The sequence below is a fragment of the Clytia hemisphaerica genome, unplaced genomic scaffold (genome assembly GCF_902728285.1).
Source record: "Clytia hemisphaerica strain Z4C2 unplaced genomic scaffold, Clytia hemisphaerica genome assembly, whole genome shotgun sequence".
Lineage (NCBI taxonomy): Eukaryota > Metazoa > Cnidaria > Hydrozoa > Leptothecata > Clytiidae > Clytia > Clytia hemisphaerica.
Window position 1 is genome coordinate 329,664 of NW_027103968.1, and position 12,391 is coordinate 342,054.

At 39.2% G+C, this 12,391-nt stretch overlaps 2 protein-coding genes across 2 annotated transcripts in view; one reads left to right on the forward strand and one right to left on the reverse strand.

The window, feature by feature from the left end:
• LOC136810403 (uncharacterized) overlaps nt 1-12,391 on the forward strand; it is a 277,730-nt gene that overhangs the window by 228,091 nt on the left and 37,248 nt on the right. The gene's annotated exons all lie outside the window — the stretch shown is intronic.
• The window catches only part of LOC136810400 (E3 ubiquitin-protein ligase UBR4-like), a 57,272-nt gene that overhangs the window by 13,071 nt on the left and 31,810 nt on the right, over nt 1-12,391 (reverse strand). Inside the window, exons 46-73 of the mRNA XM_067066963.1 lie at nt 11,938-12,054; nt 11,706-11,822; nt 11,310-11,381; nt 11,139-11,210; nt 10,958-11,005; nt 10,660-10,745; nt 10,396-10,480; nt 10,110-10,188; nt 9,884-10,021; nt 9,457-9,598; nt 8,998-9,148; nt 8,811-8,896; nt 8,553-8,640; nt 8,318-8,446; nt 8,134-8,198; nt 7,691-7,751; nt 7,151-7,591; nt 6,529-7,044; nt 6,126-6,308; nt 5,905-5,989; nt 5,648-5,769; nt 5,202-5,528; nt 4,977-5,017; nt 4,441-4,582; nt 4,255-4,336; nt 4,028-4,124; nt 3,822-3,898; nt 3,520-3,568 (exon numbers count right to left, since the gene is read on the reverse strand). Coding sequence (XP_066923064.1) covers nt 3,520-3,568; nt 3,822-3,898; nt 4,028-4,124; nt 4,255-4,336; nt 4,441-4,582; nt 4,977-5,017; nt 5,202-5,528; nt 5,648-5,769; nt 5,905-5,989; nt 6,126-6,308; nt 6,529-7,044; nt 7,151-7,591; nt 7,691-7,751; nt 8,134-8,198; nt 8,318-8,446; nt 8,553-8,640; nt 8,811-8,896; nt 8,998-9,148; nt 9,457-9,598; nt 9,884-10,021; nt 10,110-10,188; nt 10,396-10,480; nt 10,660-10,745; nt 10,958-11,005; nt 11,139-11,210; nt 11,310-11,381; nt 11,706-11,822; nt 11,938-12,054 — 3,698 coding nt within the window. The remainder of the gene's footprint in view (nt 1-3,519; nt 3,569-3,821; nt 3,899-4,027; nt 4,125-4,254; nt 4,337-4,440; nt 4,583-4,976; nt 5,018-5,201; nt 5,529-5,647; nt 5,770-5,904; nt 5,990-6,125; nt 6,309-6,528; nt 7,045-7,150; nt 7,592-7,690; nt 7,752-8,133; nt 8,199-8,317; nt 8,447-8,552; nt 8,641-8,810; nt 8,897-8,997; nt 9,149-9,456; nt 9,599-9,883; nt 10,022-10,109; nt 10,189-10,395; nt 10,481-10,659; nt 10,746-10,957; nt 11,006-11,138; nt 11,211-11,309; nt 11,382-11,705; nt 11,823-11,937; nt 12,055-12,391) is intronic.

A 12,391-nucleotide genomic window follows, 5' to 3' on the forward strand; every position in this document is an offset into this window, starting at 1 on the left:
TGAACACTATAGCAACACCATGGGACCCCTGGAAGAGCCGGACATCATACTCAGGGCATGGGGATCTTCAAACAATCTCAACATCACCGGAATGGTTCACACTGTGATCGAGAACGCCAAAGGAAGCAAGATCAATAGCAAAGTATATGTTGTGGACGGTTTTCAACCAGAACCGCTACTCGGAGACAACGACGCAGAACACCTAGGATTCATCACCTTCAACAAGGAAGGAAAGAGCCCCCGAACACAAGACACAAGTGCAATCAAGAGGATTCCCAACTCATCAGAGACAACCTTGGGATACAAGTCGAAACACGTCCTGACAGCAACGAAGCAGACCCAACAGAGATCGAAAAGATACTGAAACTTGTCGACGGATACCGAGGTCTAGTCTTCGACGACAACAAAATTGGATGCATCAGAACGAAGCCCATCCACCTCGACTATGAAGAAGAATTCGAGCCAAAGCAACCACCATTTCGCAACGTTCCAATCCACTATCAAGGCGAAGTCAGCAAACTCCTTGAATTTCTGAGAACACAGGGAGTGATAACGGATGTGGACCCACGAGAAAGCTATGACTGCGTGATGAACGTGGTGATAACAGATAAAAGCAATGGTCAAATCAGGATGAACATAGACAACACACCACGCAATGTGGGGATGAAGCGCACTCGATTCCACGTCCAAACACCACAGGAGATCCGCCACGACCTGAAGGAAGCGAAGATTTTCAGTGAAATGGACATGGGCTGGGGTTACCATCAACTTCAGCTAGACAAAGAATCCAAAGACAAGAGCATCTTTCAAACACACGAGGGCCTTCACAGAATGGAGAGGCTGTATTTTGGACCCACAGCCTCAAGCGGCGTCTTCCACAACGAGATACGGAAAGCATTTGCTGGCCTCCAAGGCGTCACCACATTGCATGACAACATCCTAGTCTACGGAAGAGACTACAAGGAACATTACAGAAACCTCGCAGCATTCCTGGATCGTTGTAAAGAGAATGGCACAATCCTCAAACCGTCCAAATCGACGTTCGGACAGACAAGAATCAAATGGTTTGGTCGGACGTTCCATTCAAATGGCGTGACAGCAGACCCAAAGAAGATTCAAAACATCAAAGACGGTGGCAGACCTGAAAACACAGAGGATGTTCGCTCTTTGTTGATGGCTTGCCAGTACAATGCGAAGTTCACATTCGACAACAAACTACACACAACATATGAAGACACTACCGCACCGCTTCGCAAATTGTTGAAGAAGGGGGAGAAATTCCGCTGGCAGGAAGAAGAGGAAACTGCATACCAGACGCTGATGCAAATCCTGGACGATCCAGCGACTCTACAAGCGTACGATCCCAATGAAAAGACTCACGTGGTGTCGGACTCATCAGAGGTAGGAATCCAGGCAAGCATCTACCAGGAGAGGGGAGAAGGCATGTGGGTTCCGATAGACCACAACAGCAGAGCTCTAACCGATGTTGAACAACGATACAGCCCAATTGAAAGAGAAAGTCTTGGTCTCTGTTTCGCAATGGAGCAGTTTCGCTACTACGTTGTCGGAAGTCAATTCACAGCATGGACAGACCATGAACCTCTCATTCCAATCTACAACAATCGACAGAAACCAGCATCTCGCAAAATCAGCAACCACAGAGACCGGGTTCAAGATCTCCAATTCAATCTCCGCTACCTGAAGGGGAAAGAAATGCCATGCGACTATGGCAGCAGACACCCGAACCCGATATCCCACCTCACAGAAATGGAACAAGACGATCTAGGCTTCGATATTGGAACAACCATTCTAGTACGGAAAATCAACCTCAACAACACAACACCGGCGATTGACATCGACACCATCAGACAGGCTGCTCAAAGTGATCCACACTACCAACAACTCATAGAAGACATCTCAAAAGGCAGATCAGAGCCGCCATCTGGATCAGAAGTCAACAACAGAATTTACAAAGAGCTATCGGTCGAAAATGGCGTCATCATGAGAGGGAGTCAAATCTATGTCCCAGACACGCCCATGCAACCAGGACAACGCAACCTCCGATTGAATCTCATTGACATAGCACACGAAGGACATCCAGGAGAAACCATGATGAAACGATACATGCGGTCAAGATTGTGGTTCCCATTGATGGACAAGGCCATACAAGACGCGGTGCAAAGATGCCTGGCATGCCAAGCCTCAACAGAGACGAAGCATCGCGACCCCAACACACCTTCCACACCACCGGAGGAACCTTGGCAGAAACTTTCAGCCGACCACTGGGGACCAACAGCAGACGGCATATACCTACTGGTGGTGATAGACGAACTGTCAAGATATCCAGAAGTAGCAGTGGTAAAAGGGACAGGATCAGAACACAACATCCAGGCGTTTGATGACATATTCACAAGACACGGTTATTGCAAACGGTTGAAACGGACAACGGCCCACCTTTCAATGGAAAAGAGCACCACCAACTCCAAGAATATTTCAAGTGGGCAGGTATTCGTCACGAACCAACGCTCAGCGCGGATGATCCGGAAGCAAATGGCCTTGCGGAAGCCTTCATGAAAATTTGCAAGAAAGTCTGGCACACAGCCATCGTCGAAAAGAAGGATCCCAAAGCAGAGCTGAACAAGACTCTACAGATGTACCGCGCCACACCACACCCAACAACCGGAAAGGCACCGGCAGAGCTCCTGTTTGGCAGAAAATTCCACTCACGTCTACCACAGCAAGATGAAACAGCCAGCAGAAAAGACATCACCGAAGCAAGAGAAAAGGAGATCGCGCAGAAGATGAAACAATCCCGCTACAAAGACAACAAGCCATACGTCAAGCATCACAACATCCAGCTTGGTGACACTGTTCTCCTGAAACAAAAGAGCACCAAATCCAAACCACCCTTCGACCCATCGCCATATGAAGTCATCTCAATCAATGGACACCAAATCACAGCATCACGACCAGATCGAACCATCACAAGAGACGCGCAGAAATGGAAAATCTACAAGAAACCTGAGAATCAACGACAACAACAACAACACGCCGATGAGGACAACAGAAACACGCAGAAGCAATGGGACTTCGAGGAACCAACTCCACCACAACAAGTGCTCCTCCAACGAGATGGTGAAGTCGCCAACCCTGCCCCACAACACGAGGACGTTCACCCAAATAGACACGATTTTGTTCGTAGGTCAACGAGACCACGGAGAGCCCCAGTACGATTTGCTGAGGAGGACTAGTCGCCATGACGGCCATACATATTTTATTTTCTTACAGTTACACAGACTGACCGCATATCGGTTTCACAGCAGTTTTATTTTTAAGAGATATTTCATTTTACCCATGTACAAGTAGTGTGCATGTGTAACGATCTTATTCTATATTTTTAGACTAGACCTATAATAAAGAGACTTAATATATATGATATGATACTGGCTTGTGTCGCTTTTACACTCCCTAAAGAAAAAAGTTCAATAAACGTCCCCCCTGTTTCTATCAAACATATACCTCTTCAATGCATCGATTGATGTTTTCATCAAGATTGATTCGTCTGCTCCTGAATGAAAGATGAAATGTGAAGGTTCATTCATTGCTGAGGCTACGGAACGGTTGCAAAACGATTATTATATATGCCAAGAAGATTACGCTGAATGAGATTTTATCCAAATCCTCTATCTTTATAGGGTTTCTAAGAAAATTTATCTGCACACGATAAGAATAGGGTAATGGTGAATTACAAGGATACTTTGGGCATCCATCTTCCCAACAAAGAAGCAATCTTAAGAAAACTTGTGATTACGAAGTAATACCTGTGGTCAGCTCTTGCAAAAGGTTAGACAAAATTTCTTGCGTTTCGTCCACCAGCTTCGTGCGTTGAACAACTAGCCTAAAAAATTAGTGTAATAATAATAATAATAATGTTGTTTAAAAAAAGAAGAAACGAGTTCATAGAGTTCGAATATTGTTATTTTTTAAATGGAACTTTATCTTAATTAAATGTTGAGAGTGGACTTACTTTCGCAACGCTAAGTAACATTGCAACACTTCGGCAACGAAACGACCACGATACATAGTCTTTACTTCTTCATCGTCAAAGAAAGATTTCAAAAGTTCTAAAAAAGAAATGTTGTATAATGTTTTATTTTTCAGTTTCGCTTAAACTTTCATCGACCAGGATGGGCTATTCCTTCCTAGTTTAAGGAAACACTACGATTTGTTAAAAAGAAAAGACAAGGTAATTACCAGCAAGAGAGTTTAAAGCATATCCTTGAGCCAGATCGAAATTCAACGTTGAGCTTTCCAGGTCAGTTAGATGATCCACTTCCTATAAAAGAAAAAGCCAGATTTGAAGAACAACCATAAGCAGAGTGACACTTTTACTTTGAAAGGCTTAACCAGATCAAAAAGTCCTAAAAGAAAACATCATACCTTGATCAAAAGTTGACAGAGAGTGTCAAGAATTCCAAAGCGACAGAGATAGGTTCTCCACGTGGTTTTTCGTGTCAAAGACTTGAACAAGATCAAGTATTCAGCTGCGTTCTCACCAGCCAGGTGTAACTCATCGAAAAAGCTAAGGTGGAAAACAAGAACAGTAGTTGCATAAAAACAGAGATTTTTTTTTCTTCTTCTCGAACGATTGTTGAACAGCGTCAAGTTCGACATCCCTAAGGTCTTTACATGTTTTGGAGGATATGTTCAATAATAATATACGCAGCGGTCGTCTTAAATAAAACTCCTGCTCGAAGACTTCAAAGTAGAAATTTACTCAATAAAAATTAAGTCTGGTGCCTTTGTTCTATTTAATGCATCTTCATCAACAGCTTATCAAAATTTATAGGCGAAATGCCGCAGAGCTTGCCATCTTTTACCTGCCTTGGTTCAGTAGAATGAAAACGACACTTTTAAATGATACATGACACAGAAAAAAAGAAGATAATTTTGGTTAACATGTTAACATGTCATACCTCATCAAAAGATGGAGAATGGTTTTTCGTTTGTCTTCCATCTGAAAAATTAAAAATATATATGGTGAAGTATATTTCTAAAGTTCGAATTTGCAACGAACCGCCACCAAATAGTTGAGTTACCCGTCTATATGGAAGACCTGTCCACTTCTATTGTATTAACATCTAAATAAAATGATCGAATTTCACAGCATTTTGAAGAAAAGCAGGAAAAAGAATAGAAACCTGTGCAAGATGATCGAGTATGGAACAAATGAGACTTCTGGTCTGTCTGGATGTAGGTGAGAACACCAACAACTTCAACCAACCGTCCACTGAAAAATCTCCATTCTCCACTTTCTCTTCAAAACCTTCCTTCTTCTGAGCACATTTCGTCATCCAGATACCAGCATATTTCTGCATTAAGTAGCGTTCTTTGTCTTTGGTTTGGCTGCTGTTTTGCATCTTCCATAACTCAAATGTCTCATGTTTATATTGACCAGACAACCAACGTTTAGAATCGAAACACGAAAGTTGCTGCTTTGGAGCGCTCGTTTTGTTCATGGGAATGACCTGTACGTAATGAATGTGACAGATAAAGTTCAATCGTTTAGCCTTTTAGAAAGAGTTGCGAATCCACCCTTAATGAGCAAACACAACAAGACAAAAGTCACCTATAAAAGTTATCTTACCTTCCTGTTGTCCTTGTGAAAGCCTTTAACGGAACTGGTGACGATTTCAAGACATGGTAAAGTGATGGCTTCCAAAACTTCTGGTGAACTGTTCTTCATGGAATGCAGAAACAATTTGAACACTGGAAACATAAAAAAACATTGTTTATTACCCTTCTCGCATCATAACCATACTCCTTTTTAATTGGGGTTCAGGAGGTCACCAATGCAATAATCGACAGGTTTTGGGATTGAAAGAATGAGAAAGAATTTCTTACCGCATCTCATACGTTCTTCCCACACACCATCTCCAGCACGAATGGATTTTCGTAAAACTGAAATCTCACTTCGCAGCGATATGTCCTAAAAATCATAAACAAATTTAAAAATCATCAAAAAATTTGCTTTGCAAATTTGATTGCAAATTACTGTATTTAGAGTCTAAGAAACAAATAAAATGTTTCCTGGGAAAAGGTATACGGAGAAGGAAAATACGTACGGAGAACATATTGGAGGATTGAGTGAGAAGACAAAGGTTGATTCTGTCCATAATAATGTCATTGAGATGGCTGTTCGCTTGTTGATTGTTCGATGTCAGATTGATGAGAAGTGTCTCAGCAAGAGCGACGACTTCACTTGATTGTTGTTGAAGATTATTCTCAACCAACTCTTGCAAAAGATCCTGCGTGAAAGATAATTGAATTTCATGAAAATGAACTAACTCCCAATGAAAAATCTTTGGTCTGGCAAAATTTTACCTTGATAAATCTGGTACTTTCCAAAACCTGAAAAATGGTGAAAAATATAGCCGACCGTGACAGAAGTTAACGAACCTGAAAAAAAGGACCTTGAAACAGCAAAAATATAACAATAATTTGAAATTGATAAAAAGACTCACTCACCTCTTTTAACATTGACTGATGCGTAGCTGACAAAGTCACCATTGCTCGTAAAATAATCAAACAGTTTTTGATACTTGCTAAAGTACATCCAAAACAGTTGCTGGACACATTGCTTCCATTAGAAAGTGTGACAGCTGCATCAATCGATCCATTCAAGGAAGGGAGGCGGGAGAAAGATGGTTTCTCTAGTTGAGTTGTTGGTGAAGCTGACGGTGTTGCACGAAAGACTTGGGCAAGAGTTTCCTGTTGCTTGATATCATAATTTGCCAGCTCCTGACGTGTGGCAGTGACAGCTTGAGTGACTTTGCTCATTTCTTCGAAAGCATTTTTACAGTCGACACAATAACGTTGTGCGATGCCTTGGATGGATTCGTTGATGTTGTTGACGGCATTGTGTTGGGTTTGTTGAGTGTTGGAGGTGGTGGATGATGCAGCGGAAGATGATGAAGAGGAGGATGCAGACGATGATAATGCAGAAACATTCCATGCTAGTGCTCCTGCTCCCTTAGTACCCTCCTACAGAGAAAGAAAGTCAAACGCATTAACTTGTCGTGTAGAAAATTGATAAATCGAAATCTTATTCAAGAAGTTTAAAAAGTGAGAAAGATAACTTGACACAAACCTTAGCGTTATTGTTTCGAACACTAGCCAATTTCAACAGTGTTTCCAAATGTTGTCTGTGGCAAGACAATTGCTTGTAGTGTTGGTCAGCTTTCTCCAGTGTGGTATTGACCGACTTCAACGCTTTTTCTCGATCTTCCTCGTTCTTGATCGTTTCCACGGAGCATGTGGAGTGTGCGTGGAAGGTTAATTCGAACTTGGCGTACTTGCAAAAGCCACAAGAAGTGCACAGGAAAGGGTCTTTCTCATCGTAATTGATGGATCGGCATTTGTGACATTGATAGACATTCTCACCACAATTACCACACACTCCTGGATGCGCAGGTACACTTGCACTGCATCGGGGGCATTGAAGTGTTTCCGAAGAAAACTGAGCATTATCGTAAAATTCAGCGAATTCGATCATCAGATTGCAGGCGGTTATTGGGAAAGCCAAATCGACCTTAATTAAACAAAAGATAAATTACTATTGATTAAGCATAGGATAGAGGAAAAAAGATTGGACACGTTTTCAAAAAATAAAATCGATAACAAACCCTACCTTGATCTCATTTTGACCTTGAGACAAAGAAACCTTTTTCGCGCGTTGCCAAATACCAGTTCTAAAAGTTTAAGAAAAACATAATATATGATACAGTGGTTTCTCTATAACTCGAACACGCATGGGGAATACAAATTTAATCGAAATTATGGAAAGGACCAGAAAACTTGCTCGAGTTAAGGAAACACTTCAGTTAAGGCGACATTCGAGTCATAAGAGTGTTTATCAAATAGGCGTTTAATAAAGAGGAGACGTTTATTCAAAGGGAGGATTTTTTTAGAACAGGTATTTTTCGAAGAGGGTCTTTAGAGCGTTTAAAAGAAGGGAGTGTTTATTCGAAGTAATAAGCTATGTAAATTTGGGTTACGAATTTTTAAAACCATCGAATTAACAACCTAGACCTACCTAACAACCTATAGAAAAACAAAGTTGTGGACAAGTACCTATTTTTGAGCTCGATAGCAGAGGGTACAGTTTTATTGCTGTAAAAGATGTTAATCACTTTCACCTAAAAAAAATATAAAAAGGATCATTAATTTGGCTGCACGATACCTACTTTTCATAAACAATGTCTGAAAAATACAGTATACTGTATATTACTTAATCGATTCGGTAAAATCAAAATACCATTTTAGCTCTTTTGGCATCAGTGATTTTGATGTTTATCTTGGAGATTGAAAAGTTTCCAGAAAGCTTGATGACTTGCGCTTTGGTGGTGTATCGAATGTCCGACTTGATCGTCGAGAGCTTGCAACTCTATTGAGAAAATAAAACACATAACAAGTTACAAATCAGGTCAGTGTTCAACCAGAGAGTGATGACTAACACATTGAGAAAGGAGCCATATTAGTTGGTTACATACTGTGTATGAAGGTTCGGGATTGTTGCAAACCAAGCAAGGGTCGCTTTCCAAATAAAAACCATCTAGTTGAATGTAGTTACTCAATTTCCTAAAAGAGAGTAAGAAAAGTACGTTGTTTGAAACACAAATATGAACTAAAGGACCTCCATCGATAAAATCATCCATACCATTCTAAATTCTCATTATAAAATTGATTAAGAATTCCAATTCCATTGCTAAAAATGATTATTTCATTTAAAAAAGAACAAGCAGTGTTACCTGTAAAGGTTCGAGTTGGGATGAGATTTCAACATTTTGTTTCTTTCTTTTAACAAGCAAAGAGTTCGCGAAGTCAAACCATCCATCTAAAATTAATTCATAGGAAGTTAAAATCCATTCACAAGATAATGTTGATATTGATTATTTTCAGGTCAATCTTTGACAAAAAAATCGAACGTTTCCTTACCAGTTCATCGAGGGAAGGGTGAGACGTTTTGATGGTAAAATATCCGAGAATATCAACAAATTGGGTGGCACGATGTCCAAATATTGCCAGCAAGGGCCACAAACTCCACATTTGTCGAATCAAATCCACCTTTTGCTCGGTGTTTATGTTTCTGAAAATTGAAAAAAGGAGTTTCAAACCATCAGCCAAGTTTAGGAATTTTCATTTTTCACTTTAAAACATTTTCTATTCTCAACGACGTTGAATTTGGACGTGAGAGAGCTGACCCAAAATTTCAGGTATTGACAGGGTTTCTTCTTTAATTCCGCGCAAACTCTTCCTTTGAAAAGAAAAATTTCTTTCTAGATTCTAGATTCTAGAACTATAATCTTATAGTTTTGATCTTAATATTATGCAGGTCCGCATATTCACCCATCACAATAATTCACCACACAAACCATCGGGTACAGTGAAACTTACAGATAGATTGTGTGAACGAGCTCGTGAGATTTCCATCGTAAAACAGAGGAATTAGATTCCAGCAAGAAAGCTTTGATGAATGACGTCAACACTTCTCCTCCACACTGTGAAAACACCAACTTCACTAGCTCACTTGAAATATCTAGGAAGGGAAAAGGTTATTATTATTATTATCATGATAAGTTCTTGGGGAAGAGATGGAATTCCAAATGTTTTCCTAAAAACTCATTAAGTTTCATGATTTTCTCTCGTGAAAAGAAATGAACCCTGTAATTGGCCTCGTCTTATGAATGAGCACTCAAATTAGACAAAAAAAATTCTTGAGACTTCTCTAACTGGCGTATCTCTTTCTAAAATTAAGTTTGATGTCCAAAAGAAACATAGAGTCGTACTACTGTGCAACGACCTCATTGAGAACCATTCAAACCTTTTGCTTTAGACTTGTCTTTCTTTTCTTTTGAATCGCTTCGTTTGGCAATCAAGGCCATGCAAATAAGCTCAATAATCTTTGACGACAAATGTTCGGTTACTTGATAACTTGCTTGAATTAAAAATGGCAGGATAGCTAAAAGATATAAGATATAGGATGAATAAATTAAACCCTCTGTTCTCCAGGTTGATGACGTCGAATTATTGGAAAAAACATTTTTTACCTTTTTCTTTGCGACAAAACGATTGCCAATTTTCATAACGAGCCGAAGCAATTTCGATGCATCCAGTCACACTTTCAGTCTAGATGAAACATTAAGAAATATTTCAACCCAGGGAACTTAAGAACTTAAGATACTATTTAAGAATCTCTTATTATACTCTGTCCACTGACTTTACTCTAGATACTTGAAAACCATAATCTTCTTCCCCTTTTTCAGATGTAAAAATGAGCCATACCCCACATATTAAGCAAGAGGAAATACCGTGATAAATTTTGAAAATACAAACCAAAGATACTGTATCTTCGTAACAAAGCGACACTTTAGAGGTTGTTCCATCATCGAAAATCATCCCTGCTTGTTGAAACAACTCTCTAAAAGGAGATTGGTACACGTCAAGAAACAGACAAATTTCTTACTACACATGGAACAAATAAATTGTTGAAAAAAAAAGGTATTCAATCTTTCCTGCATAAGGGGAACGTAAGAAATGGGAACGTAGATAGTTTCTCATATTATTCATGGTATGGTTTCACACGTGGATAAACTTTACCTAATACTTGACAGATGAGATCTTAAATTGTGCAAATCTTTGACGAAACGATACTTCTCTTTTGAGCCACACAAACCAAGCAATAGCTAAGAAGAGACATATTAAAAGGAAGATGTGAGAAGACTGAAAATGATACAACATGTAAAGTTTCCCCATAGAAAATTTAAGTTGAAGCTACTAAATGTGTGTTATAGGTCAAGTGTCATTCAAAATTAAAAAACACGGGAAAAAATGACGGCTAAGATAAAGGACTAGACTAAGAAGACTTCTGAATAACCGCTAGTGACTTTTAAATTACCTTTCTAACTTGGCGACGGACAAATGGTGTATGGGCCATCAACATGTACTAAAAATTGATTGTTAAGTAAAAGAATGAATGCAACGTTAATGAAAGTTAAATCAATGATAATTATTGGTCTTCTTTGGAGATCGACATCGAATGTTTAGGCGTAATAAAATAGCAGCAGAAAATGCATTACCTCGCAAAGGATGTAAACCCATTCTTTGTTGAAAAAAGCATCGGAGTTCTTGCTATCCATCAACTTGTGTATCTAGTATATGAGAGGGAAGTTATATCAGTGATAGGTTAACCACTAAATGATTCATTTCAACGATCCAGACGATGATTTTTAGAAAAAATGACAACCAACCTGATATGGTACTCTGAGAGTCATTTCAGTGACCAACTGTGGGAAAGCTTCAAACAAATCCAATACGTGACTCTAATGATATAAATTATGAATTAAGTCAGAATATTTTTTTACTACTTTTAGGGAAAAGGGCAACACATATTTATGCTCAACAAACTCCTTATAAAGGTTTCATTTTCAAGGTTGAACATGGTTACTGCGGAAGATGAACTGAAGGAATGATTAGGATATTTGTAGGTATGATAACCATTTAATTAAGGGGTAGAAGAACTTTTTCATTTTAGACTATAGTCTTCGGAGGGAATTCTCCAGTCATGGGTCCTACTCATGTCTAAGTAACGAGTTTTATCAAATATGAAATTTGTTTTGAAAAAAATATTTTTGAAGAAGCAGTACCTTCACATATTGTTCCATGAAGAAGGGCATCATATCAGGAACGGGCAGAAGTGATTTCGGTTTCAACAGATTCTTTGAAACATCGTTTGTGCGTGCATCACTCGCTACTTCATTATCCTGGAAGAAAAGAAAACCATCGCACCATGATTAAAGGTTGACTATTAATAGTGGAGAATCTGTACAAGATAATCAACAACATCAACAGCGTCTATAAGTAATTTGGAAATCATACCTCAGTTGTTTTGGTATGTTGCCAGTATTTTTGAAGGTTCTTCATCAAAAACAAGCAATGTTCGATCAAGCCATTCTCACAAAGAATGTTGGCAACGTTCGCATCAAAACTTTTCTCCTAAAAAATGAATGAATAGATGAGACACCCTTCCACTTTAAGAGACCGACCTTATTTTTCCATATTTAAGAGGATTAAAGTGTGATTTTGAGATGAAAATTATCCAGTTTAATTTACATCAAAATTTCCACGAAAAGCACTGATTCTAAAGTAACTTTCAACAGTTCACACCAACAGAAGTATGGCATTTGTGGCCAATTTTAGTCAACATTTACTAATTCTGAAGCCTGTTTAGTGACTTATGTAGGCTTTGGCATTATTTACGGGCCTTGCACAAGTTGAAAATCTGGCAATGAGTTTAGGGTCCGCGTAAAAATACTAAACGTCCAAGATTTTT